Consider the following 27,346-nt stretch of genomic DNA (forward strand, 5'->3'; position numbering starts at 1 on the left):
TACCGCGCAGCCTCTGGGAACGGTGTTCCGGGCGCTTTCAGCGCAGCGCAGTCAGCCTCGCCCCTTGTGACCATCTTCTCTGGTCGAAAAGGACCGGACTTCGCCTTCTTTGGGTCTCTGCGGGAGCAGAGGCCTCCCACTGGGCTGAGAGCACTGGGGTCACGGCTCCGGGAGGCCCGGGGCCTTCCAGGTCGGGTAGGTTTGTGTGGGGCGTCTGAGAGCGGCAGGTCCTGGGACTTCCAGTAATTGGTGTGTAAGTTGCTATCACAAGACCCTTTGTTTCCTTTGGTATTTCATTTAAGCCTCACAATTGCCCTTATAAATATGCCATTTTAAAAGGTGAAAGGAATTTACTGGAAGCCAAATGATATACCCCCGGGTACAAGATAGTAGGTGGGAGAGGTTGGATGTAAATACAAGTACGGGTTTAGTCCCTCTATACGTTGCTCTTCCAATATCTTTCCGCCCCAAACCAAGAGTTGCAACCTTTGAGCTTTTAGCAGAATAGCCTGTCCCCAAATTTGCAGAGATATGATTGTGAAGTGAATATGGACAGAGTCTTACAATGTGGTAAATATATCCTGGGATTTGTGGATTCTTTTAAGAGCCCCTGAGAGTCTTGAGCCTTCCTGCAGCATCTAAGGTATTTCCATCCTCAAAGGCACAGTCTGATAATCTAATGCAGTGCTGGCCAATAGAAAATGGAAACTAAATGTAATTTAAAATTTTTCACTAGCAACAATAAAAAGAGATGAAATTAATAAACCTGATGTGTTTAACTCAGTATATCCAAATTGTTATTTTGATTTGTGGCACTAGCCACACACACTTCAGGTGTAGTAGTTGCATGCAGCTGATGGCCACGTTATTGGATAGTTCATTTGTAGTAGTTGATTCCAAAGTCAGGTATAGAGTGTTAAGTGGAGGTTTCAAATACATCAAATTTGTTTTTGTTTCTCAGCCCCAGATCCCAGCCCCTTTGTAGTAAAGTAACTCTTTTTTTTTTTTTAAGATTTTAAATCTTTAGATTTTATTAAAATCTTATTAAAGATTTTATTTATTCATAGAGACAGAGAGAGGCAGAGACACGGGCAGAGGGAGAAGCAGGCTCCATACAGGACACCCAACGTGGGACTTGATCCTGGGTCTCCAGGATCACACCCCAGGCTGCAGGAGGCGCTAAACCGCTGTGCCACCGGGGCTACCCTGTAGTAAAGTAACTCTTAAGACTGGAAAAAGAGAGCCCTAGGAACAACTGTCACTTAGAAGAACAGCTGTCCTGACAGGTTCCTCACTGGAGCTTCAGAGCAGAAGCAGAAGTTTCAAGCACGGGTCCTGATTCCCTCCACCAGAAGCAATTCTTGATCTCTGTATAGCATGAATTAGATTTGGTGATAGCATCACGCGCAGAAGCCATCACAGATGCGTGACAGTGGGCACTGGACTAGCTTGCAGAAGGTGGTAACCTGAGATTGAGAGGGATAGGTGACTGTCAGACTGTACAGGAAAAGGCACTTCACTGGATGGCTGGTAAGGACTTGATGCCCAGGGAAGGTTTAACGAGCCAGAACTGACGAAATGCTAAATAGCACCCAGTTTCTTCATTCTCCCTTCTTTCCAGATTATGAGCTGCCTTCATAGCATACTCATCACCACATGTGGCATCTAGAGTTATGCTGGTACTCCCTTTTTCCTGAGTGTAGGGAATGACAAAAGGATAGTGGAAAAAAGGTTTTCTATATTAGACACTTTTGGAAGCTCAAAATATTGGGCCTGAAATGAATGATTTTTGTAAAGACACCCAGGCAGAATCAAGAACTTAAGCACAGTGCTGTTTATTTACACAGGTCAGTACTATAAGCATCTTACTAAAAAATTTGTTTTAGAATTTGCAACCAATTTAGAAAACAAAGTTAGAAAAAATATTTCTTGCATAAAGCATCCCATCTTTATTTTGGAGTTCTCTGGGGAAGCTCTAATTCAAGGTGTAAAGACAATACAAATTTGATTAACAATCCCATCTAAATAGGTTTTTAAAGTATTAGTTTAAGTGAAGGTGCAAAATTTTACCTTTGTATACCTGAATTTGTTTAACCACTATCCTCTTGTTTTATTTTGTGTTTTTTGTTGTTCCTACTTAGAAGGGGACAGAAATTGTTAATTCATTGACTTCTGAGTTTCACAGCAGTGAAAATGATGCAAGGTTAAATCCACATAATCATATCGGAGATGCACATGTTCAGGTCCTACCTCTGTGTGGTCCTTCCTGTTCCTCTTAAAAATGTCAAAAGGACATTCTTCTATAGGGAAACCTTTCTTTCCAGCTGGTGTTATGAGATTTTTAGGTAAATGAAAATAGTTGTAAGGCAGACCAGGTTTCTGCTGACCCTATTTCTTGTTCCTCTTTCCCAGCTGAACCTTTTAATTTCTTTACATTCTTTGAGGAGCAGCAGAAAATGAACATAGTGCAGGTGAGTTCTTTTTTAATAACCTGTTTGTTTACGGTGGATTTTATCAGGACTTAAGTGTCCATTAACATGAAAAAGTAGAAATAGAAACAGATCAGATGCATTCAGAGATGGAAATACAGATGAGTAGCAGAGTAAAGGTGGCATATGGATATGCAGGTCCTCTTACATTACAAATTTACAAAATTGGAGCTCCAAATTTATTTCTGAGTTTTGGTAGCCTTGTCAGGGTGTCAAACAGTGCTGCTTTAAAGGTTGACATTAGTGAGAAGGTTAAGCAAACTGATACCACATGGAATGTTAAAACATTTATAGATTTTTAAAAATCTTCATTTTTCTAGTGGATGATTTATTTAACTTTTCAGTAGTTACTAAAGTAATATAGAACATGGTCTCTACTTGTTCTTCAATAAAAGTAGGAGACATAATGCTAAATGTGGACTTGGTCAATTCTGTTTTCCAGAAGCTCAAATACAGGGGTTGAATTTGACATTGTTCTAATGAATCAACTGAATATCCCTTAAAATTACTCTCCATAAATATTTTGAGTACCCATGATATTCAGGTTGCTCAGCAGACAGTTTAAAATTGTGTTTTCTTTCAAACATTTCAACCTGTTGTATTCACACTTCAAACCTCTACATGATGCTTTGGTTTCTCTCCCCACTTGCCTGTCATATCTAGTGACCAGAGACTTGATTATACTCAAATCTATTGGGTCTTGTCCAATCCTTTCCTTATCTGATTTTTCTGTAGCATTTGCTTCTACTTTTCACTCATTGTGGAAGGTTTCTTTGTTAATAATATCCATGACACCATCCATTGACTCCATCCTTCCAGGGCTTATTTCTTTATCTTCTTTCTCTTTCCTTTCATGTTCCTCATTTCCAGTTTAGGATGTTGGCCCTTTAATCTGCTCTATTATTCTTGGAATAGTTTCATTCTCTTTATTTTCTTTATAAGCTTTATTGAGATTCAATTCACGTACTATGCCTTTGACCCATTTAAAATGTAGAATTCAGTGATGTTTTAGTATACTTACAGATTTCTGCAAATATCACCACAGTCAATTTTAGAACATTTTCATCACCTTAAAAAGTAACTCCATATTTTATCCCCTCTCATCTACTCATTTCCCCAAACCCCAAGCAACCACTAATCTATTTTCTGTCTGTATAGATTTGCTAACCCGGTATTATTCCTGTATGGCAGTTCTGCCTATGGCAAATTTTGTTTTTGTTTATCTGGGAAGGTTTTAATTTTTTCTATTTTTGCTGAATATACAATTTTCTTGGTTGACAACTTTTTTCTTTCAGCACTTGTCATACATCATTTCACTGCTTTCTGTCCTCCATGGTTTCTGATTAGTAATCTGCTTTTAATACTGTTGTATGTGATGAATCACTTCTTTCTTGCTGCTTTCAGTATTGTCTCTTTGTCTTTATTTTTTGACAATTTGATTATCATGTGTCTAAGTGTGGATCTCTTACTCCAGATTTATCCTTATTGAAGTTTATTGAGCTTCTTGGATTTGTAGATTAATGTTTATCATGAAATTTGGAGAGTTCTTGGCCATTATTTCTTCAAATATTCTTTCAGACTTACTGATGCATATGTTGGTAAGCTTGATGCTATCCCATAGTTCATTTTTTATCATTTTTCTTTCTGTTTTTCACAGTATGTAATTTCAATGAGCATATTGTCCAGTCTGTTCATTCTTTCTTTTACCTGCTCAAATCTGCTAGAGAATCCCTCTGGTGAAATTTTGATTTAGTTATTGTATTTTTCAACTCTTGAGTTTCTATATAATTTCTATTTGTTGTTAAAATTTCTCTTTTTATTGATATTCTTTATTCAGTGAAATGTTTTTCTTTTCTTTTCCTTAAGTCTTTGGACATTGTTTTTGCTAGGTATTTGACCATATTTAATATAGCTGATTTAAGGTCATTGTCTAGTAAGTTCAATGTCTGCTTCCTTAAGAGCAATTTCTGTTGATTATACCTTTTCTGTATATGGGCCTTCCTTTGTTTCTTTCCTTGTTTACTAATTTTTTGTTGTTGTTGAAAATAGGACATTTTAAATAAAAGAATGTGGCAATTAGATAATTAGAATTTCTCTCCTCCATCGGGATCATTGTTGAAATTTATTTGTTCAGTGACTTTTTAAAAAATTCTGTAGAGCCTGTGTATCTTGTATCTGAGGCGGTTGAAGTGTCTACAGAAATTTCGTTAAATGCCTAAAACGAGTAGGTCTTCCAGTCTTTGCTAAGGGGCTCTCTGCATGTCACAGAATTTTTCCAACAGTTAGATACCTTATAACTGCATTAGCCTAGACTTTTCTAATGCCACGCCTCTGGGGCACCTATAAGCGACAGCTCAGGGCCTTCTCACATTTTTCCTCAGTATGCTCACAGCCTTAAGCATATGCATAGCTCTTTGCAAGTATGAGGCCTCCTGGATTCTCAGGAATATATCAGAGCTTTTCAAAAACATTTATGGACTTCTTATTATCCAGCTATTCCTTTCAAGCTTATTGGTTAAGCCATTGTTTGCCTCAGCTGTTATCTACCACTTTGGGTAGCCAATTAATTTAAAGAAATGCCTTCAGTTTTTGATGAATGACAAGTGAGGACAATATTTTACACACTGAGCTCTGAGTTAGCTCAAATAAAGGCATCCTTTTAAGTAGAGTCTTTCAGGAAACCACCAAACAGGCCAAATAATGACAATTTTTTGTGAATGAGGCTTTGATGGATCTCTAGCCTACTTTTGGTGGTGTTGTGGTGGCCATGCTGCTGGTTATCAAACTATTTTGGACTTGGAAGGAGAGGGATGAGAACAGGGTAAGTTAAAAGGTCACATTCTTACTGTGATTCACCTGTTTTGTTTTTGTTTATTTTTTACAAATGTTTTGAAGATAGCCTTTGTTAATTTTTATAACTTTTGCCAGTTTTTTTTTAAAGGATTTTATTTATTTATTGAGAGAGCAAGAGAGAGCATGAGTGAGAGGAAGGGGCAGGAGAGAAACAGAGGGAGAATTTCATGCAGACTCTGTGCTGAGTGTGGAGGCTGACGGGTTCAATCCCACAATCCTGAGATCATTACGCGAGCTGAAATCAAGAGTTGGACATTTAACCAACTGAGCTACCCAGGTGCCCTAATTTTTGCTAGTTTTTGCATAGTTTTTATGAAGGAGAGAATTTGCTTGGATCCTTTACTTCACTATTTTGTCACTTGTTAGCTTATATTTTTTAATCCAAGTGATTTTATTAAGTCAGATATTAAAGAGATTGGCAAAAATGAAAGTAGTGCCACTTTTTTCCCTATTTTTTTTTTTTTTTTTAGTTTTGGAGAATATAATTAAATTTTCCCTTTTTTTTAGATCAAAATTTTTAAGAGCTATTCCTGTTATTTATTTGTTTTAGTTACCAGCTGCTACTACTACTGAGTTTCACATGCAGGAGGTACTCACTTAGTAATACTGAAGACACGAATGAACAAATAATTGGATACATAACACTGGGGGGAGAAAAAAATTCTTTCTGTCCTATGATCTCTTAGTCTTCCCTTTCATTTCTACTTTTAATTATTATAAGAACATTTAACATGCGATCTACCCTCAGCACATTTTTAGGTGGAACTTAATAATTTTGCATAACTAAAACTAAATACCTGTTGAATAGCAACTCCGATTCCTCCCCAGCCCCTTTGAAGTCTTTTGTTATGGAAATTTTCCTTTTTCTCATTTTGCGAGATTCTACCATTTCCTGACTCTTACTACTTTTCAGAAAGCTTTTTCTTTGGCTTTTGTGGCCTATACTTTGTATGCCAGCCTCTTTAATATTCATGCTTCCCTAAATGCTATTTGGTGTTTTTCTTTTCTCAGTCCCATATAGGATGTATAGCATATAGCTCAAGTTGCTGTTTGCCTCTTATAATTTTAGTTAACCACCTAAATTGCTAGTAACTCCTAAGTGATCGTCTTCATCTTAGACTTCCTTTCTATATTCTAAAACCACATATATACTAATTTAAAGAATAGTTCCAGCTTTATGTTCACAGACTCTTTAGGAACAACATGAACAGGTCTGTCTCACTAAAACTTCTAACATTTCTTTTTCCTGTTGTTTCCTAAATGTCAGTGTTTGGCACTAGCCTTCCAGGAGCTGCTCGTACAGTTAGACTGGGTGGTTGTATAAGAAAGTAGTTATCAAATTGGTTGCTGCTTCTGCTCTGTGACTATATGCTTATCCTTATATTCATTGCTGTTACTTCTGTGTAAACAACATTCACTTATATTGGTCTCTGTGACTCCAAATCCTTGGTAAGTTGTTCTTTGCTCTTCATGAGCTCTAAATTTATATATCTTTATATCTGTATTTATACCTAAATTTAATCATGTAAGACATCTCTACAGCTTGCATGTACCTTCTTTGTCTCCCATTATTTACAATGATGATGTCTAAGGAGAGAATGAACATTTTAGAATTCTCTAGAATACCCACAGTAATCCCTCAGGATGAAGAGTAAGAGTTATAGGAAATCTCTTTACATTAAAATTTTTTGTCTTAAAAAATCTATAATTCATAAATAGATAAATGAATTGTAAGTTAAAAACCTTTTTAACTGAGTAACTCCACAGTTAAAGACAAAATTAGGTCAGAAATAGGCATCTTTGATAAGCATGTCTTTTAGAGCTTAAGAGTAAACAGGGAAAGTAGTAATTCTCAAAGATATTTTCTGAACATAATTCTGAATCTTTAAACAAAACATGTTGTTACAGGGATCCATGTCATTTGAAGATGTGATTGTGGTATTTACCCAGGATGAATGGCAGTATGTGAGCCCTGCACAAAGGACTCTGTACAGAGATGTGATGCTAGAGAACTATAGCCACCTCATCTCAGTGGGTAAGCATACCTTATTATGTGACTTACTCTAAATTAAATTTCCTTTTTTTAAAAGTTATCAAGACACATGGATTCTTTGTAGAGATTAGTGTAATACAGGCTTTTGAGTAAGAGGTCAAAGATACCTGAAGACTTGAGGAAACAGAAACAATGGAAAATTTCAAATGAGCACATTTATTTTGGTACTCATGCTGCTGTATCAAAAAGCCCATGGATCTGATCTATATATACTCTCAATTGTCATTTTTATAGGATATTGCACTACCAAACCCAAGATGATCTTCAAGTTGGAGCAAGGAGAAGAGCCCTGGTCCTTAGGGGAAGAATTCCTAAACCAGAGGTACCTAGGTGGGTGAGCACTGATGGAAGGAAACACTTAGAGTAGTTAAACTTTTAGGGGAATACCTTTGAAAGTTTTGTTTGGTTCGTTGGTTCTTTTACCCCTTTAAATAGCTCTACTGAGGTACTATTTACATATCGTATAATCCACCAATGTAAAGGGTACAATTTAGTGCCTATTCATATAATCATAGATATGTGTAAACAACACCACAGTCCATTTTCATCATTTCAAAAAGAAACCTCATACTCTTAGGATGCCTGGGAGGCTCAGCAGTTGAGCATCTGCCTTCAGCTCAGGTCGTGATCCTGGGGCCCAGGATAAAGTCCCACATCAATCAATCAATCAATCAATCAATCAATAAAAATTAAAGTCCCACATCAGCTCCTTTTGGGGAGCCTGCTTCTCCCTCTGCCTGTGTCTCTGCCTCTCTCTCTCTCTTTCTCTCTCTCTCTCTCTCTGTCTCTCTGTATCTCTCATGAATAAATAAAATCTTAAAAAAAAAAAAAAAGAAATCTCATACTCTAGCTATTCCTCCCTGGCCTTCTGTCCAAGCAATCACTAATCTACTTTTTGTCTAGATGTGACTATTGCAGACATTTCATGTACCATGCAATCATACATTATGTGATCTTTTTTGATTGGTTTCTTTCACATAGAATTAAAAGGTTTATATGTACTTTATTGATCCTTCCTATGGCAAAATAATGTTTCATGGTATGTTTTTGCCACATTTGTTTGCCCATTCATTCAATTTACATTTGGGATTCTGCCTTTTGACTATTGAATAATCTGATAGAAACATTCATTTACAAGTTTTTCATAGATGTACATTTTTGAGGGGCAGTGAGGGGACATGATGCTTTTATTTCTCTTATTGAGTTATACTTGACAGTTAAATTGCTGGGTTGTGTGGTAACTGTTTCAGGAACTTCCAGACTATTTTCCACAGTGCCTGTACTATTTTTCATTCCTAATAATAGCATATGAGGGTTCTAATTTTTCCACATCTTCATCAACACTTGTTATTATCTGACTTTTTTATTCTAGCCATCCTAGTAGATGTGAAGTGGTATATTTCTGAAATTTTGATGTGCATTTCTGTACTAGTCATTTGGCCTGGCATAATAAATACCATAGCCTGGATGGCCTAAACAACAGAAATTTATTTCAGTTCTAGAAGCTGAAAGTCCAACATCCAGGTGCCAACATAATTAATTTCTGGTGAGGCTTCTTCCTGGCTTGCAGATGACTGCCTTCAGATTGTGTCCTCATATAGCCTTTCCCCTTTGCTTTCAGGGAGAGAGAGCTTTGATGTCTCTTCCTGTTATTATAAGGACACCTACCCCCTAAGAATTTGAGCTCTACCCTTATGACTTCATTTAGCCTTAATTATTTCCACAAAGGCCTTATCACCAAATACAGTTACTTAAGGATCAGAGCTTCAACGGTATGAATTTGAAGGGAGATAGAATTCAGTCCCTAACAATTTACCTGATCACTGGTGATGTCAAGCATTTTTCCATGTGCTTATTGGTATTTGTGTAAACTAGTAAACAATTGCAGAAACTTCAAAAATTATAGTTTCAATATAGTTCTTAGAGCAAAGGAGTAAAATCATCCTAAGTGTTTACTGAAAGTTCTTATTGTAAAGCTTTCAGTCAGACAACATAACATGAAGATTGACATAATTTTTAGATCAGGCATATTTCCCAGTCACTAGTTGTAAATGATATGATCATATTGTTGGCTAAAGAAGATACCCTGAAATAAGTATCTTTGAAATATTGCAGTAAAAGAATAGTAAAGCTATTAAGTAAAAAAATGAAATAATTTAGGGTTTTGTGTTATTATTCAGGTTTAGGCAGTAAGTGAATTAACTTAGGGGTGCCTAGATGGCTCAATAAGTTAGGTGTCTGCCTTCAGCTCAGGTCATGATCTCAGAGTCCTGGGGTTAAACTCTGTATTGGGCTCTCTAATCAGTGGAGAGTCTGCTGCTCCCTCTGCCCCACACTCCACTTGTGTTCTTTCACTCCCTCTCTCTCAAATAAATACATAAAATTTTTAAAATAAATAGATAAATAAATAAATTCATTAACTTAAAAAAAGACCCTCTGATCAAGAGCACAGGTCAAAGTAAACCCTTAAGCATTTGAGTAACTGCACCAAGCAATATCATACCAGCTATCATAAAACACAAAATAATGGGGTTCTAAGAATTTAAAACTCACCAGGATTAGGAGATAATGGTGTACCTCATCTGATTAGAGATACTATGAACATTAAATAAGTATGTCTATATGGGATATAAATGATATTTATATTAAAGTCAACCAGGGGTGCCTGGATGCCTCAATAGGTTAAGCATCTGCCTCTGGTTCGGGTCATGATCTTGGGGTCCTGGGATCCAGTCTCATGACAGGCTCCCTGCTCAGTGGGGAATGTGCCTCTCCCTCTGTCTGCCCCTTCCCCATGCTTGTTCTTTCCCTGGCTCTCTCAAAGAAATAAAATCTTAAAAAAAAAAAAAAAAGTGAATCATATATTTGTATGTGTATCCTAAAATCAAAGAAGCCTTTGACATTCCCATAGATTAATCATGATAGTGAAAATACAATATTACTGTAGAAAGAAAACCTCAATAAATCCAATAAATTAGAATCCCATTAGTAATATTCTCAACATAATTTGATAAATATAGAAGTTAATGAGATAAAAAAAACTCTTAACATGGATATTTAAAAAATTATCTTTTTTTAAAATAAATTTATTTTTTATTGGTGTTCAATTTGTCAACATACAGAATAACACCCAGTGCTCATCCCGTCAAGTGCCCACCTCAGTGCCCGTCACCCAGTCACCCCCACCCCCCACCCACCTCCCCTTCCACCACCCCTAGTTCGTTTCCCAAAGTTAGGAGTCTCTCATGTTCTGTCTCCCTTTCTGATATTTCCCACTTATTTTTTCTCCTTTCCCCTTTATTCCCTTTCACTATTTTTTATATTCCCCAAATGAATGAGACCATATAATGTTTGTCTTTCTCTGATTGACTTATTTCACTCAGCATAATACCCTCCAGTTCCATCCACATCGAAGCAAATGATGGGTATTTGTCGTTTCTAATGACTAATATTCCATTGTATACATAAACCACATCTTCTTTATCCATTCATCTTTCGATGGACACCAACGCTCCTTCCACAGTTTGGCTGCTATGTGGACATTGCTGCTAGAAACATCGGGGTGCAGGTGTCCTGGCATTTCATTGCATCTGTATCTTTGGGGTAAATCCCCAGCATTGCAATTGCTGGGTCGTAGGGCAGATATATTTAAAAAAAAAATTTAAAAAACGATATCAAACCCAAAATTGCATGACATATACAAAATAATTGTGCATATTATAAACCTTAGGATATAGCTAAATTAATGAACAGGTAAATTGGTAGTCCTAGTAATAAATTAAGCAAGAACAATAGCAGGTATACTAACACGCAGAATTTAAAAGTGAAATTAAAAATTAATAACCTAGAAGACTGAGAAATTATAGAATGTTTCTTAGAATAGAAGAGAGTAAAATGAATGAATTTTAGCTAACCCTAACAAAGACAAAAGAAAAGAAGCACTCATATAATAAATTCAATATTATAAACATCTAATGCAATATTCAAAGTAAATCTCATTCATAGGAAGGTTGTGGTAGGATTGGCCCCATCACATATGTAAAGCTCTGAGAGTTGTGTGGAACTGGAAGTAGGATAGTTTAATAAATTAGTGAAACAGAAAAGAAAACTCAAGAAAAAAGTATATGCTTCATAGATAATTGGTCTTTGACAGATGGCACTATCCCTATAGAACAGTGGGGAGAAAGAATCCCGGAGTAACCTTATGAAATGAAAAATGAGATTCAGGTGGCTTAAAGGCCTGATTTCTTTTTAAAGCAAAACTAGAAATATTCTTTTTTTTTTTTTAAGATTTTATTTATTTGAGAGAGAGAGTGAGCAGTGGCAGGGGGAGCAGAGAGAGAGAGAGAAGCTCAGACTCCCTGTTGAGCAAGGAGCCCCGTGTGGGGCCTATTCTAGGATCATGACCTGAGCCGAAGGCAGACACTTAACAGACTGAACCACCCAGAGGCCCTAAAACTAGAAATATTCTATATTATAATAATGAAAATGTGTTCATGACTCTGCTTAGGAAAGGGATTAATAAGATATAAAAAGTATTAACCAGGGGAAAGTTGCAGTAAATATATCCTATTTTACTCTGCCTGCTAAGTACAGCTGAATATGTATGTGTATGTGTGTGTGGTGTATGTGTGTGTATCTATACATGTATATGTATACATGGAAATCTGTGTATATATCTGTGTGTATATATATGTGTATATATACATGTATATCTGTGTATATATCTATGTGTATATATGTATATATACATATATGTATACATGTATATATACCTACGTATCTATATATGTGTATATATACCTATATATCTATGTGTGTATATATGTGTATATATATGAGTATCTGTATATATATGTATGTGTATCTATATATATGTATATCTGCATGTATATGTGTGTATATATGTGTGTATATGTATATCTGTGTAAATATGTCTATATACGTGTGTATACCTATGTATAGGTGTATATGTGTATATATCTATATATCTTTATCTGTGTGTATATATCTGTATGTATGTATATGTGTGCATATATGTGTATATCTGTATATATCTATATACATATGTATATATACTTATATATGTGTGTTTATGTATATCTGTTTGTGTATATATATGTATATAGGTATGTCTGTGTATATATATATCTAAATACGTGTGTGTGTATATATCTACAAATATATGATATATACACATAGAACAAATGTAGTATTCTGAAAGATTTTATAAAACAAGGTGAGCTAGGAACATTGGCACATAATTAAATACAGGACGTTTAGTGTTAGGGAAAGGCTGGTGGGGACCCTGATATCTCAACCCCCACATCATTAATGTGACAGCCTACTCCTCTACCTCCCAAAGGTGTCAGTGGAGGGTTAGTGGTGAGCATGGACTTCTGTCCACATTTGGCAATAGTGAAACTGCATTCTACTTCTTTTGTTGGCATGGTTTCAGAGGAGGTTGGCTAAAATTGAATATTCAACTCTTTGATTTTCTCTTAAGGATCTTATATTTGTTCTGTCTAGAAATATCCAAACTCAAAGTAAAGACAGATTTATTCATGTTTTCTTCTAGAAATTTTTAAATTTCATATTTTATGTTTTGTAATTCATTTGGTGTTAGTTTTCATAGACAGGATATGTGTCAAGTTTAAATTTTTAAAAATGAGAATAGTTATTCTAGTGCCATTTATCGAAAAGATTATCCTTTCCCTACTGACTAGCATTTCCCTTGTTCTGAAAAAATGGATAAATGTATATTTTGTATATGGTACATAAGTTTATGCGTATATGATTGTACTTATATTCTGTACATTTAAGACTATTTCTGTGGTATCTCTTTTTTTATTTATTCATCTTCATATCCTTATGCCAGTACCACATTGTTACTATTCTAGATTCTTTTTTTTTATATATAGATTATTTATTTATTTGTTCATGAGAGACACAGAAAGAGAGAGAGAAGCAGAGACACAGGCAGAGGGAGAAGCAGTCTCCATGCAGGGAGCCTGACGTGGGACTCGATCCTGGGCGCTAAACCACTGAGCCACACCCAGGGATCACCACCATTCTAGATTCTTAATTAGGTCTTGAAATCAGGTAATGTAAGTCCACCAAATTTCTTCTGTATATATTTTAAAACAAGCATTTAAAAAAATTTTTTTATTTATTCATGAGAGACACAGAGAGAGGCAGAGACATAGGAAGAGGGAAAGGCAGGCTCCCCAAAGGGAGCCCAATGCAGGACTTGATCCCAGGACCCCAGAATCATAGCATGAGCTAAAGGCAGACGCTCAACCACTGAGCCACCCAGGTTCCCCTAAAACAAGCTTTTTGATATTTACAAAAAGCATGCCAGTTTTTCAATTGGGCATGTATTGAATTTATAAATCACAGAGGTTTAACATCTTAAAAAGATTGGAGTCTTCCAATCCATAAAGGACATATACATCAATTAAGTGGGACAATTAGAGAGGGAGACGAACTATGAGAGACTCCTGACTCTGGGAAACAAAAGGTTGTGGAATGGGAGGTGGGTGGGGGTGGGTAATTGGGTGACAGGCACTGAGGAGGGCACTTGATGGGATGAGCACTGGGTGTTATACTGTATGTTGGCAACTTGAATTTAAATTAAAAAAATAAAGACCATTGCTTTACAACCACAAAAAAATACCTCCTTTTACTTATGATTTCTTTGATCAGTAGTTTTCAGCATACAGATACCAAGTATTTTTGTTTTTTGTTTTCAGCATCATGGTAAATTATATTCTTTGTTTGACTTAAAAATCTAATAGTAATTGTTTGTGTATGATTGGCTTTAGTATTGGCTTTGTAGTTTTCCCTTGCTGAAAATACTAAGGAACTTTTCTGAAGATGTTTCTGTGGTTCTCAATGTATATTTTGTATCTTTTATTTCTGTTCTTGCCATATTGCTATTGGTTAGAACTTCCAGTACAGTCTGGAATAGAGGCACTGACGGTAGACATTCTTGACTTTTTCTGATCTTAGGGTTTAAGTATTCTCTCTCTTAAGTACAGTGTTAGTTCTAGGCTGTTTATAGATTCCCTTTACAATAGGTTAATGGATCCATTCTGAATTTTGTGAAGTAGTATTTGTCTTAAATTATGTGATTGTATGGTTTTAATTCAATAAATGATTAATATGATGGATAACATTGAGTTTTAAATATCACAACAGTGTGTATTCTTGGGATGAATCCCCCTTGATCTAATATATCATTTCTTTTTATATATTGCATTGTTCTTTTTGATGCTATTTTTTTGAGGATATTTACATTTCTATCATGGGAGATACTGGTCTGCAGAGATTTTTTTTTTTTGCCTTTTTTTTTTTAAACTGAAATTCGATTTGCCAACATATAGTATAACACCCAGTGCTCATCCCATCAAGTGCCCTCCTCACTGCCTATCACCCAGTCCCCCTATGCCCCTGGTCACCTCCCCTTCCACTACCCCTTGTTTGTTTCAGAGTTAAGAGCTTCTCATGGTTTGTCTCCCTCTCTAATTTTTCCCAATCATTTTCTCTCCTTTCCCCTATAATATTTTCACTACTTTTTATATTCCCTGTATAAGTGAAACCATATAATGATTGTCCTTCTCCAATTGACTTACTTCACTCAGCATAGTACCCTCCAGTTCCATCCACATCGAAGCATATGGGGGGTATTCATCGTTTCTAATGGCTGAGTAATATTCCATTGTCTATATTGACCACATCTTCTCTATCCATCCATCTGTTAAAGGACACCATAGCTCTTTCCACAATTTGGCTATTATAGATATTGCTGCTGTGAACATTGGGGTCAGGTGTCCCAGCATTTCGCTACAATTGTATCTTTGGGGTAAATCCCTAACAGTGCAATTGCTGGGTAGTAGGGTAGCTCTATTTTTAACTCTTTGAGGAACCTCCACACAGTTTTCCAAGAGTGGCTGCACCAGTTCACATTCCCACCAACAGTGCAAGAGGGTCCCCCTTTCTCCACATCCTTTCCAACATCTGTTATTTCTTGTCTCGTTAATTTTCACCATTCTCATTGGTGTGAGATGGTATCTCATTGTTGTTTTGATATGTGTTTCGCTGATGGCAAGGGATGTGGAGCATTTTTTCATGTGCTTGTTGGCCATGTGTATGTCTTCTTTGGTAAATTCCTGTTCTAGTCCTTTGCCCATTTGATGATTGGATTGTTTGTTTCTTGGGTGTCGAGTTTAATAAGCTCTTTATAGATCTTGGATATAGCCCTTTATCTGATGTGTCATTTGCAAATATCTACTCCCATTCTGTAGGTTGTCTTTTAGTTTTGTTGACTGTTTCTTTTGCTGTGCAGAAGCTTTTTATCTTAAGTCCCAATAGTTCATTTTTGCTTTTGTTTCCCTTGCCTTCATAGATGTATCTTGCAAGAAGTTGCTGTAGCCAAGTTCAAAAAGGGTGTTGCCTATGTTCTCCTCTAGGATTTTGATGGACATTTAGATCTTTCATCCATTTTGAGGTTATCTTTGGGTCTGAGGTAAGAGAATGGTCTAGTTTCATTCTTCTGCATGTGGCTGTCCAATTTTCCCAGCACCATGTATTGAAGAGACTGTACTTTTTCCAGGGGATATTCGTTCCTGCTTTGTCGAATATTAGTTGACCATAGAGTTGAGGGCGCATTTCTGGGTCCTCTATTCTGTTCCATTGATCTGTGGGTCTGTTTTTGTGCCACTACCAAACTGTCTTGATGAACGCAGCTTTGTAATACAAAAAATCTGGCATTGTGATGCCCCTGGCTCTGGTTTTCTTTTTCAGTATTTCCCTGGCTATTCGTGGTCTTTTCTGATTCCACACAAATCTTAAGATGTTCCAACTATCTGAAGGGGACAGACAACTTAAGTTGGACAACTTAAGTTCTTGCAACTATCTGAAGAAAGTCCATGGAATTTTGATAGGGATTGCATTGAATGTGTAAATTGCCCTGGTAGCATAGACGTGTTCGCAATATTAATTCTTCCATCGATGAGCATGGAATGTTTTTCCATCTTTCTGTCTTCCTCAATTTCTTTTTTTTTTTTTAAAGATTTAATTTATTTATTCATGAGAGACATAGAGAGAGAGAGGAGGGAGCCCGATGTGGGACTCAATCCCGGGTCTCCAGGATCACACCCTGGGCTGAAGGTGGTGATAAACTGCTGAGCCACCCGGGCTGCCCCTCAATTCCTTTCAGAAATATTCTGTAGTTTTTAGGGTATAAATCCTTTACCTCTTTGGTTATGTTTATTTGTAGGTATCTTATGCTTTTTAATGCAATTGTTAATGGGATTGATTCCTTAATTCTCTTTCTTCAGTCTCTTTGTTAGTGTACAGAAATGCCACTTATACCTGTGCATTGATTTGTATCCTGACACATTGCCAAATTGCTGTATGAGTTCTAGCAATCTTGGGGTGGAGTCTTTGCATTTTCTATATACAGTATCATATCATCTGTGAAGAGGGAGAGATGGACTTCTTTGCCAATTTGAATGTGTTTTATTTCTTTTTGTTGTCTGATTGCTGAGGCTAGGACTTCTAGTAGTATGTTGAATAACAGTGGTGAGAGTGAACATCCCTGTTGTGTTCCTGATCTTAGGGGAAAGGCTTTCAGTTTTACACCATTGAGAATGGTATTACCTGTGGGCTTTTCATAGATGGCTTTTAAAATGCTGAGGAATGTATCCTCTATACCTACACTCTGAAGAGTTTTGATCAGGAATGGATGCTATATTTTGTCAAATGCTTTCTCTGCATCTACTGAGAGGATTATGTAGTTCTTGTTTTTTCTCTTGTTGATGTGATCTATAATGTTGATTCTTTTATGAGGGTTGAACCAACCTTGCATCCCGGGGATAAATCCTACTTGGTCATAGTGAATGATCCTCTTAATGTATTGTTGGATCCTATAGCTAATATCTTGTTGAGAATTTTTGTATCTGTGTTCATCAGGGATATTGGTCTATAATTCTCCTTTTTGGTGGGGTCTTTGTTTGGTTTTGGAATCAAGGTAATGCTGGCCTCATAAAACAAGTTTGGAAGTATTCCCTCCCTTTCTATCCTTCAGAACAACTTTAGCAGAATAGGTGTTATTTCTTCTTTAAACATTTGATAGAATTATCCTGAGAAGCCACCTGGCCCTGGACTTTTGTGTCGTGATGACTGCTTCAGTTTCCTCGCTGTTTATTAGCCTGTTCAGGTTTTCTGTTTCTTCCTGTTCCAGTTTTGGTAATTTGTGCATTTCCAGAAATGCATCCATTTCTTGTAGATTGCTCAATTTGTTGGCATATAGCTGCTCATAATACATTTTTAAATTAGTTTGTGTTTTCTTGGTATTGGTTGTGATCTCTCCTGTTTCATACATGATTTTATTAATTTTAGTCTTTTTTCTTTTTAATAAAGCTGGCTAGGGGTTTATCTATCTTATGAATTCTTTCAAAAAACCAACTCCTGGTTCTGTTGATCTGTACAGTTCTTGTGGTCTCTATGTCATTGAGTTCTGCTTGAATCTTTATTATCTCCCTTTTTCTGCTTCCTGTAGGTTTTACTTGCTGTTCTTTCTCCAGTTTTTTTAGGTGTGAGGTTAGCTTTGGGTATTTGAGTTTTTTCCAGTTTTTTGAGGGAGGTTTGTATTGCTGTGTATTTCCCTCCTAGGACTGCTTTTCCTGTATCCAAAAGATTTTGAATGCTTATATCTTCATTGTCATTGGTTTCTATGACTCTTTTTAATTCTTCTCTAATTTCCTGGTTGACCTATTCATCTTTTAGTAGGATGGTCTTTAACCTCCATTGTTTGAGTTTCTTCCAAATTTCTTCTTGGGATTGAATTCTGGTGTCAAATCATTGTGGTCTGAAAATATATAGGGGTTAATCCTAATCTTTTGGTATCAGTTGAGACCTGATTTGTGATCCAGTATGTGGTCTATTCTAGAGAAAGTTCCATGTGCACTTGAGAAGAATGTGTATTCGGTTGCATTTGGATGGAAAGTTCTGTGAAATCCATCTGGTCCAGTGTATCATTTAAAGCCCTTGTTTCTTTGGTGATGTTGTGCTTAGAATATCTGTCATTTGCAGAAAGTGCTGTGTTGAAACCTCCTTCTATTAGTGTATTATTACTATGTATCTCTTTACTTAGGTTATTAATTGCTTGATATACTTGGCAGCTCCCACATTAGGGACATAAATATTCATGATTGTTAGGTCTTCTTGTTGGATAGATCTTCTAAGTATGATATATTGCCCCTTTTCATCCTTACTACAGTCTTTGGGATAAACCTTAATTTATCTGATACGAGAATGGCTACCACAGCTTCCTTTTGAGGTCCATTTGAATAGTAAATCGTTTTCCACTCCTTCATTTTCAGGCTATAGGTGTCCTTGGGTATAAAATGAGTCTCTTGTAGACAGCAAATAGATCAGTCTTGCTTTTTTATCCAGCCCGAAACCCTGTGTCTTTTGATGGAGTCATTTAGCCCATTCACGTTCACAGTTACTATTGAAAACTATGAATTTTGTGTCGTCATAATACCTATTCAGTCCCTGTTTTATTTCTTGGGTTCCCTCTTTCTTTTACAGAGTCCCCCTTAATATTTCTTGCAGAGCTGGTTTGGTGGTCACATATTCTTTCAGTTTCTGCTTATCTTGGAAGCTCATTATCTCTTCTTCCATTCTGAATGATAGCCTTGTTGGATAAAGTATTCTTGGCTGTGTGTTCTTTCTATTTAGTACCCTGACTATATCCTGCCAACCTTTTCTGGCCTGCCAGGTCTCTGTGGAGAGGTCTGCTGTTAATCTGATACTTCTCCCCATATAAGTTAATCTCTTTTCTCTCGCTGCCTTAAAGATTTTCTGTTTATCTTCGGAATTTGCAAGTGTCACTGTTAAATGTCGAGATTTGAACAGTTTTTATTGATTTTGGGGGCAACCTATGTACCTCCTGGATCTGAATGCCTGTTTCCCTCCCCAAATTAGGGAAGTTCTCAGCTATGATTTGTTCAGATATACTTTGTAGCCCACTCTCCCTCTCAGACTCTTCTGGAATCCCAATTGTATGTAGATTCTTCCTTCTGAGGCTATCATTTATTTCCCTTAACCTTTCCTCATGGTCTCTTCATTGTTTTTCTCTTTTTTCCTCAGCTTCCTTTCTTACCATCAACTTGTTTTCTATGTTACTCACACTTTCTTCCACCTCATTAACCCTAGTCATTAGGACATCCACTTTGGATTGTATCTCATTTCATTTGCTTTTAATTTTGCCCTTCTTAGAACTCCATTCTTGAGTAACAAAGCCTCTAGAGTCTTTTATGCTTTTTTCCAGAGCCAACAGTAGCTTTATAATTGTGCTTCTGAATTGGCTTTCTGACATCGAATTGAAATCCTTATTCTGTAACTTTGTGACAGAGAGTATTGTTTCTGATTCTTTGTTTTGTGGTGATTTTTTCCTTCTAGTCACTTTGTTCAGTGCAGAGTGGCTGTATGAGCAGGCTGTGTCAAAAATATCAACCACAACCTAAGTAAATTCCACCCTAGATGACTCTAACAAGGTCGGAGACCAGAAAATGAAAAAGAAGATCTGAACAAAATTAAACAAAAGGACACTCATGTGAAAAACAAATTTTAAAACGAAGTAATAAAAAATAAAAAAGGCAAAAAGCCCCAAAGGAGAAGAAAAAAGAAAAAGAAAAGAGGAAAAAGAGAAAAAAGAAAATCAAGGGCTGTACTACGGGGGAATGGCGGTGGTGAAGAAGTGGCAGTGGAGATAGAATGTAGTCTACCTGAGGTATCCTAGAGGGTGATTCTCTTGGTTCTGAGTATATTTTGTTCCTTATGTTAGAAGATGCTCAGTCCCAAATTTATATAAACCAGCAATACTTGCATAGAAAGCTCCAACATTAACCACCAAAACATAAACGAGTAAAAAGAGGGGGGCAAAATGGGAATCAAGGGAGAATATAATCTTATAGAATGAACCCAGAACGGTATTCCATTTGGTTCTGGGTGCATGCTGGTCATTTTTTAGAAGGTATTAACTTCTACCATTGTAGAAGAAAATGAGGCAGAGAACAGTAAACACAAAACAAAAACCCGTATTTCATATATCTCCCCAAATTAAATTGCATATGTTGAAGGGAATCCAGAAGTGAAAAATGTATCTAAGACAGTTTTCACATTGTAGAAATGTGAAAGTCAAAAAGGAAGAAACTACAATTTAGAGCTGGTACAATATTGTGGCTAAGATGGGAAAAGAGAAAAAATATTGGAAATGTTTAGTGTGATATAAAATCGAGTTGTAATGGAAAAAGGAAAAAAAAATAATTAAAAAAAGTGGTGGTGAACCCTCCAGTTCTGTATACTATTTTCCTTCTGTTTCTCCTTCATTCTTGGAGCTTCCCAGGGCTGCTTGGTCAAGAACTCTTACTCTGTTATTCCAGCTGATCTTCTGGTGGAGGGGCCTGCTGTGCTGATTCTCAGTTGTGTGTGCCTGGAGGGAGCTGCCCTGCCCCCTGCCAGGTGCCATGCTCAGTGGGAGCTGTTTACCAGGAGAGGCCTCTGTTCCCTGGCATCCCTGCCTCTCTCAGGCACATGGTGAAACAAGGAGGAACAACAATTCTGTTGCGGCCAGATCTCTAGTCTGGAGTTAGCTCCCTGCTACTAACTAATGCAGCCTCCGAGTCTGCACTGATGTAGATGCTCCTGGGCCCCTCCCCCCCCCACCCTGGCGTGAGTGCACTAATCTGCACAGCTTGAGGGCGCTCAGCAGCAGGAGCTTCCTCCTGTCCCAGGGAGAACACAGGATCGTGGGCTTTGTCTGTTTTGGCACCCTGGGATCCAGGGTCTTGTGCTGCTTGAACTGCGCTCCTGTGGACCGACCGCCTCTCTTGGTGGCAACGGGACACAGCCATGTCTGTCCAGAGCCGGCCTGCCTAACCGACTGGCTTTTCCCAAATGCCCTTTACAGATATCGGACCAGAGTTTGTGCTGAGCATTCCCTCAGGCACACTTCCTCTAACTGTGACTCTAGGAATCTTGAGGCTTTACTGTCCCTCCTGAGGTTCTGCCCGATTTCCCTGCTAAGCACTTTTCCGTCCGGGAAAACGCCAGTGCAGATTTTTGAAGTTTCCACTTCTCCAGCTCTGGGCTTTCCTGTCCCAGAGGCTCTCACTTTAGCCCAGCTCCTCACGGGGCCCCTCCCCTACATTATTCTTTTTTATTTACTTATTTTTTTCCACCTTCCTACCTTGCTAGAAGCGAAAACCCTTTTCTCTGTAGCATTCCAGCCATTCTCTCTAAATCTCAGGTCAAATTCGTAGGCGTTCAGGATGTTCTAAAGGTAAGTTGGTGAGACCAGGTGGTTGAGGACTCCTACTCTTCCGCCATCTTTAGTCTGTAGAGATATTGATCTTGTATTTTCTAGAAGAGGTGATGTAAATTTGATTTTCTTTTTTTCTTTCTTTCTTTCTTTCTTTCTTTCTTTCTTTCTTTCTTTCTTTTTCTTTCTTTCTTTCTAGATATTGATCTTGTATTTTCTAGAAGAGGTGATGTAAATTCTATTTTCTTTCTCTTTCTTTCTTTCTTTCTTTCTTTTTCTTTCTTTCTTTGAAGATTTTATTTTATTTATTCATGAGAGACACAGAGAGAGGGAGGCAGAGACACAAGCAGAGGGAGAAGCAGGCTCCATGCAGGGAACCTGATGTGGGACTCGATCCTGGGACTCCAGGATCATGATCCAAGCTGAAGTCAGATGCTTAACCATTGAGCCACCCAAGCATCCCCATCTCACAAATTTCTATATATTCTAAACATTTTGGGGATCCCTGGGTGGCGCAGCGGTTTGGCACCTGCCTTTGGCTCAGGATGCGATCCTGGAGACCCGGGATCGAATCCAACATCGGGCTCCCGGTGCATGGAGCCTGCTTCTCCCTCTGCCTGTCTCTCTCTCTCTCTCTCTGTGACTATCATAAATAAATAAAAATTAAAAAAAAACTACATTATATTCTAAACATTTTTTGTTTTCATTCAATTCTAAATATCTGATTTTCCTATGAAATTTTCTCTTTGTCCAATGGGTTAATTATATTAATTTACAAATAGGTTGTGTTTTTCCATGTAACTTTGTGTTATTGATTTCTGGGATAATTTTGATGGCCTGAGATTACACTTTATATGATTTCTGTTCTTTTACATTTGTGAAGATTTTTCTTGCAGTATAGAATGCCGTCTTCCATGATGAATGTTTCATGTGCATTTGAGAATAATATAAATTAAATTGATTTTTTAAATGTATTGCATTCTTGGGTTTTGAGAGCATCGTTATTCCAGATGCTTTCTATTCGTTCTAGCTATGATATTGTAGTATTCCTGCCTCTTTTCCCTTCTTTCCATCCCCTACCTGCTGTGTTGCCATAAATACCCTAAGACAACAGATTTATTGCTTTTGCTATTGCAGATTCCATAGAGTAGGTAGGAATGTAGTTCCAGGAAGAATTTTGGTAGTGATTGCTGTTACCATCCCTGAATGTCCTATAAATAGAACTTTCTTAGGATTCTTCATGATCTTTCAAGTGAGCTCTTAGTTTTGGCTCATAGAAATTTTGTAAGAGTGTCCAGTCCATAAAGGACCTGTCACAGTGGAACTTTCATTCCCTGCTAAACCTGGCTGAACCACAGGGGAATGTTCCATTTTTGTTTAGCTTGAGCAGGGTGGATATTGTCAAAAATATTTTCTGTTCTGTTAGATCACCTTTGTTTCATTTCAGCCATTTGGCAATCAAGAACACACTTTTCTTGTAGCTCTTTTTGTGTATATTGTTGACTTTGGATTGTAGGTTTTTACGACACTCTAGTACCCCACATGAGATATCTGGGAAACAGAACAGCCTTGGAATCCTCTGCTACATCATTTTTTGAGTCCCAAAGTTTACTTTCCATTTTGTAGCATCTTACTTATTTACTATAGATATATTGATTTTCCAGGGATTTGTTAATTGTAAGCAGGAGAACTTGGGAAGAAAGGAGCTACTCAATTTTGGCCATACTACCTGTTTTCTTTAAACAACGTGGATGAGAAAAAAAAAGAGAGTATACCTTTTTCCCTATGTGTGTGTATTATTGAACTTTGGAAATGTGACTTGTAACAGAATACAATATGTAACAAACATACGGCTATAAGTTCCTCTCCATAAGGAATATAAAAGGTAAAGATGTTTTCAATTTTTCTCATTTTAGGATATTTTAGTGTTGATATTCACATTGAGGGGAACCAAAGAAAAGAAGAGAAACCTCTGTGGCAAGTAATACTCACTGATAACAAAACATTGAATAAAGGGCAGAAAGTTTTAGGAAAACCATTTAATCTGGACATAACTCCAAATTCTTCTGAAAAACTGCCCTGTAGATCTGACTCATGTAGAATGAATTTGCCAGTTGTTTCTGAATTAATTATTTGTGATCGAAACTCTTCGAGAAAGAAGGCTGATTGCATGAATGTATGCGCAAAGTTGCAGTTTGATATGAAGCATGAGAAAACGCATGTTGGAGAGAAGTCTTATGGGTATAATAAAAACATGAAAGCTTTCAGTTATAGGAAAGATCATCAGAAACTTCAGTCCCTGGAGAAATCTTTTGAATATGATGAATTTGGGTAAGTTTTATATGATAAGACTGTGTTATAGGAGGGGAATCCTATAAGGATGATGAATTTAGGAAAAACTGTGATAAAGCAACTTTATTTAAGTATGTGAGAACTGCCGTAAGAGAGTAATGCTTTGATCTGAATAAATGTGGGAAATCCTGTGACAGAACCACCACTGTGAAATACAGTAAGGTTCACATGGCTGTGACACACTCAGAATGTGATGAAAATGAGAATAACTTCAGCAGGATCTTATCTCTTACTCAATCTCAGAGAACTGTTAAAGAACAGGGTGCTTTTGCAAGCAATAAATGTGACGAAAGTTTGAGCCAGAGCTCAACCTGTGTAGTACGAAAAAAGACACAAACTAGAGAAGAATTTTGTACAAATAATAGATGTATAAATGCTTTCTACCAGAAATTAGACCTTATAGTATGTTCGAGAACTCACACAGAAGCAGAACTCTACCAGTGTGGTAAATATGGGAGGTCCTTCCATCAAAATTCAGCCCTCAGTGTACATGAGCAAAGTGAAACTGGAGAGAAGTCATTTGAATGTCATGAATGCAGGAAATCCTTTTACCAGAAAGCAGAACTCATTCATTATCAGAGGAACCATTCGGGAGAGAAACCTGAGGAATGTGGAGAATCTTTTTGTTCAAATTCACACCTTATTCATTATCCAGGAACTGATATGACAGTTGGTCTCTATAAATGTAATAAATATGGAAAAACTTTCTGTCAGAAGTCAAACCTCTGTGAAAATCTAACAATTCACACAAAGGAGAAATCTTATGAAAACAGTGGATGTGGGAAATCTTACAAGTCTGCTCTCATAGTACACCAAAGAACACACACAGTAATGAAACCCTGTCAAAGTAATGTATATGGGAAAACATTCTTCAAGATGGTAAATCTAAAAGAACATCAGAGAATTCACACAGGGGAGAAATACTACAAATGTATTGAATGTTGGAAAACTTTCTCTAAGATATCACATTTCAGAACACATCAGAGAATTCATACAGGTGAAAAACCCTACAAGTGTTTTAAATGTGGGAAAACTTTCTCTCACAAGACACACCTTAGTGCACACCAGAGAATTCATATGGGGGAGAAACCCTATAAATGTAATGGATGTGGGAAAACTTTTGCTGATAATTCAAACCTCAGAGCACATCAAAATTCACACAGGGGAGAAACCCTATGAGTGTAATGAATGTGGGAGGTCTTTTGCCCATCTATCTGTTCTCAAAGCACATCAGAAAATTCATACAAATGAGAAACCCTATGAGTGTAATGACTGTGGGAGATCTTTTGTGCATAATTCAGCCCTTAGAGCACATCAGAGAATGCACACCAGAGAGAAACCCTATGAATGTAGTGACTGTAAAAAAGTGTTTGCCCATAATTCAGCTCTCAGAGTACATCAGAGAATTCATACAGAGGAGAAACCATATGAGTGTAATGAATGTGCAAAAATGTTTGCCCATAATTCAGCACTCAGAGCACATCAAAAAATTCACACAGGGGAGAAACTCTATGAATGTAATGAATGTGGAAAGACTTTTTCACAGAATACACATCTCAGAACACATCAGAGAATTCACACAGGTGAGAAACCTTATAAATTGGTGAGTGTGGGAAAACCTTCTCTCAGAAATCATACCTTAGTGGACATGAAAGAATTCACAAAGGGAAAAAACCTTATAAATGTAATGAATGTGGGAAAACTTTTGTCTGTAAGGCAGCCCTCATAGTCCATCAAAGAATTCACACAGGAGAAAAACCCTATGAATGTAGTGAATGTGGGAAAACTTTCTCCCAAAGGACACATCTCTGTGCACATCAGAGAATTCACACAGGGGAGAAACCTTATGAATGCAAGGAATGTGGGAAAGCATTTGCTGATAACTCAGCCCTCAGGGCACATCAGAGAATGCACACAGGAGAGAAACCCTATGAGTGTAATGAATGTGGGAAAACTTTCTCCAAGGCATCACACCTCCAGGAGCATCTGAGGACTCAAACAGGGGAGAAACCCTATGAATGTAATGAATGTGGGAAAACTTTCTCCCAGAAATCCTATGTTACTGCACATCAGAGAATTCATACAGGGAGAAACCTTTTGCCCATAATTCAACCCTCAGAGTACATCAGAGAACTCACACAGGCATAAAATCCTATGAATGTAATGAATGTGGGAAGAGTTTCTCCCAGAAGTCACATCTAAGTGCACACCAGAGAATTCATACAGGGGAGAAACCCTATGAGTGTAATGAATGTGGGAAAGCTTTTGCACAAAATTCAACTCTCAGAGTACACCAGAGAATTCACACAGGAGAGAAACCCTATGAATGTAATGAATGCAGGAAAACTTTTGTTCGTAAGGCAGCTCTTAGAGTACATCATACCAGAATCCACACCAGAGAGGAAAGCCTTGATTGTGGTGAATTTGGGAAGTCCTAAAGGGACTCCTACCTTAATTGATAGCACACAGTAAAAAAGCTCATATCACATAGATTGGCAGATTTTTTCACTTAAATATTTCCTCTTCCAGTGATTTCCTAGTCTGTTATTCATTTAAGTGATACTGGTCATGGAATATGCCGCTGTTACATTTAAGCTAAGTTTAGCCTTTAAAAATCACCTTACATTCTTTCTGTCCTATGTTATGTTGGAATAGAGGGATTTCTAGCACCTAGACTTGGGTGCTCTGTATTAAGCATGTTAGAGCATAAGCTGAAATATGAATAACTGGGTGAAACAATTCTCTAACAGATCTTCATGGGTTGGCTTTTAAAAATGTACTGTTGAGCTCTTAAAGATTTTGTTCTGTCGGTTAAATGCACATAGCTTAGTTAACTCTGTTGCAGTGGGACAAAACCCTATGAATATAATGTCAGAAGACCTATAAAATTCAGCCTGTCACTGTGCATCAGAGACTTCACATGAGGAAGAAAACAGTCAATATCCTCACTGATCAGAAGTCTTCATTAGAAACTAGAGTAATCTCAGGGAAAAAAACACAAAAGCCTTTGCTACATATTAATCATCAAATAAGGGCAGCCCTGGTGGCTTAGTGGTTTAGCGCCACCTTCAGCCCAGGGCGTGATCCTGGAGACTCAGGATCGAGTCCCATGTCAGGCTCCCTGCATGGAGCCTGCTTCTCCGTCTGCCTGTGTCTCTGCCTCTCTCTCTGTCTCTAAAAAATAAATTAAAAAAAAAACTTAAAATCATCAAATAAGATTTGACCAAAGTCTTATATTTTAATAAATCGTATTTTTAAATATTGAAA

At 37.2% G+C, this 27,346-nt stretch overlaps 1 protein-coding gene across 1 annotated transcript; it reads left to right on the plus strand.

Moving 5' to 3' along the window:
• On the plus strand, window positions 1-27,346 carry LOC140637758 (uncharacterized). The gene is given in 9 exon segments (XM_072834023.1): window positions 1-195; window positions 2,413-2,471; window positions 7,251-7,377; window positions 7,630-7,725; window positions 23,644-24,081; window positions 24,084-25,230; window positions 25,232-25,677; window positions 25,680-26,165; window positions 26,168-27,346. Coding segments are annotated over 8 exon segments (3,105 nt in total). The 5' UTR covers window positions 1-195; window positions 2,413-2,456; the 3' UTR covers window positions 26,518-27,346.

This window comes from Canis lupus, chromosome 1, assembly GCF_048164855.1.
Source record: "Canis lupus baileyi chromosome 1, mCanLup2.hap1, whole genome shotgun sequence".
Lineage (NCBI taxonomy): Eukaryota > Metazoa > Chordata > Mammalia > Carnivora > Canidae > Canis > Canis lupus.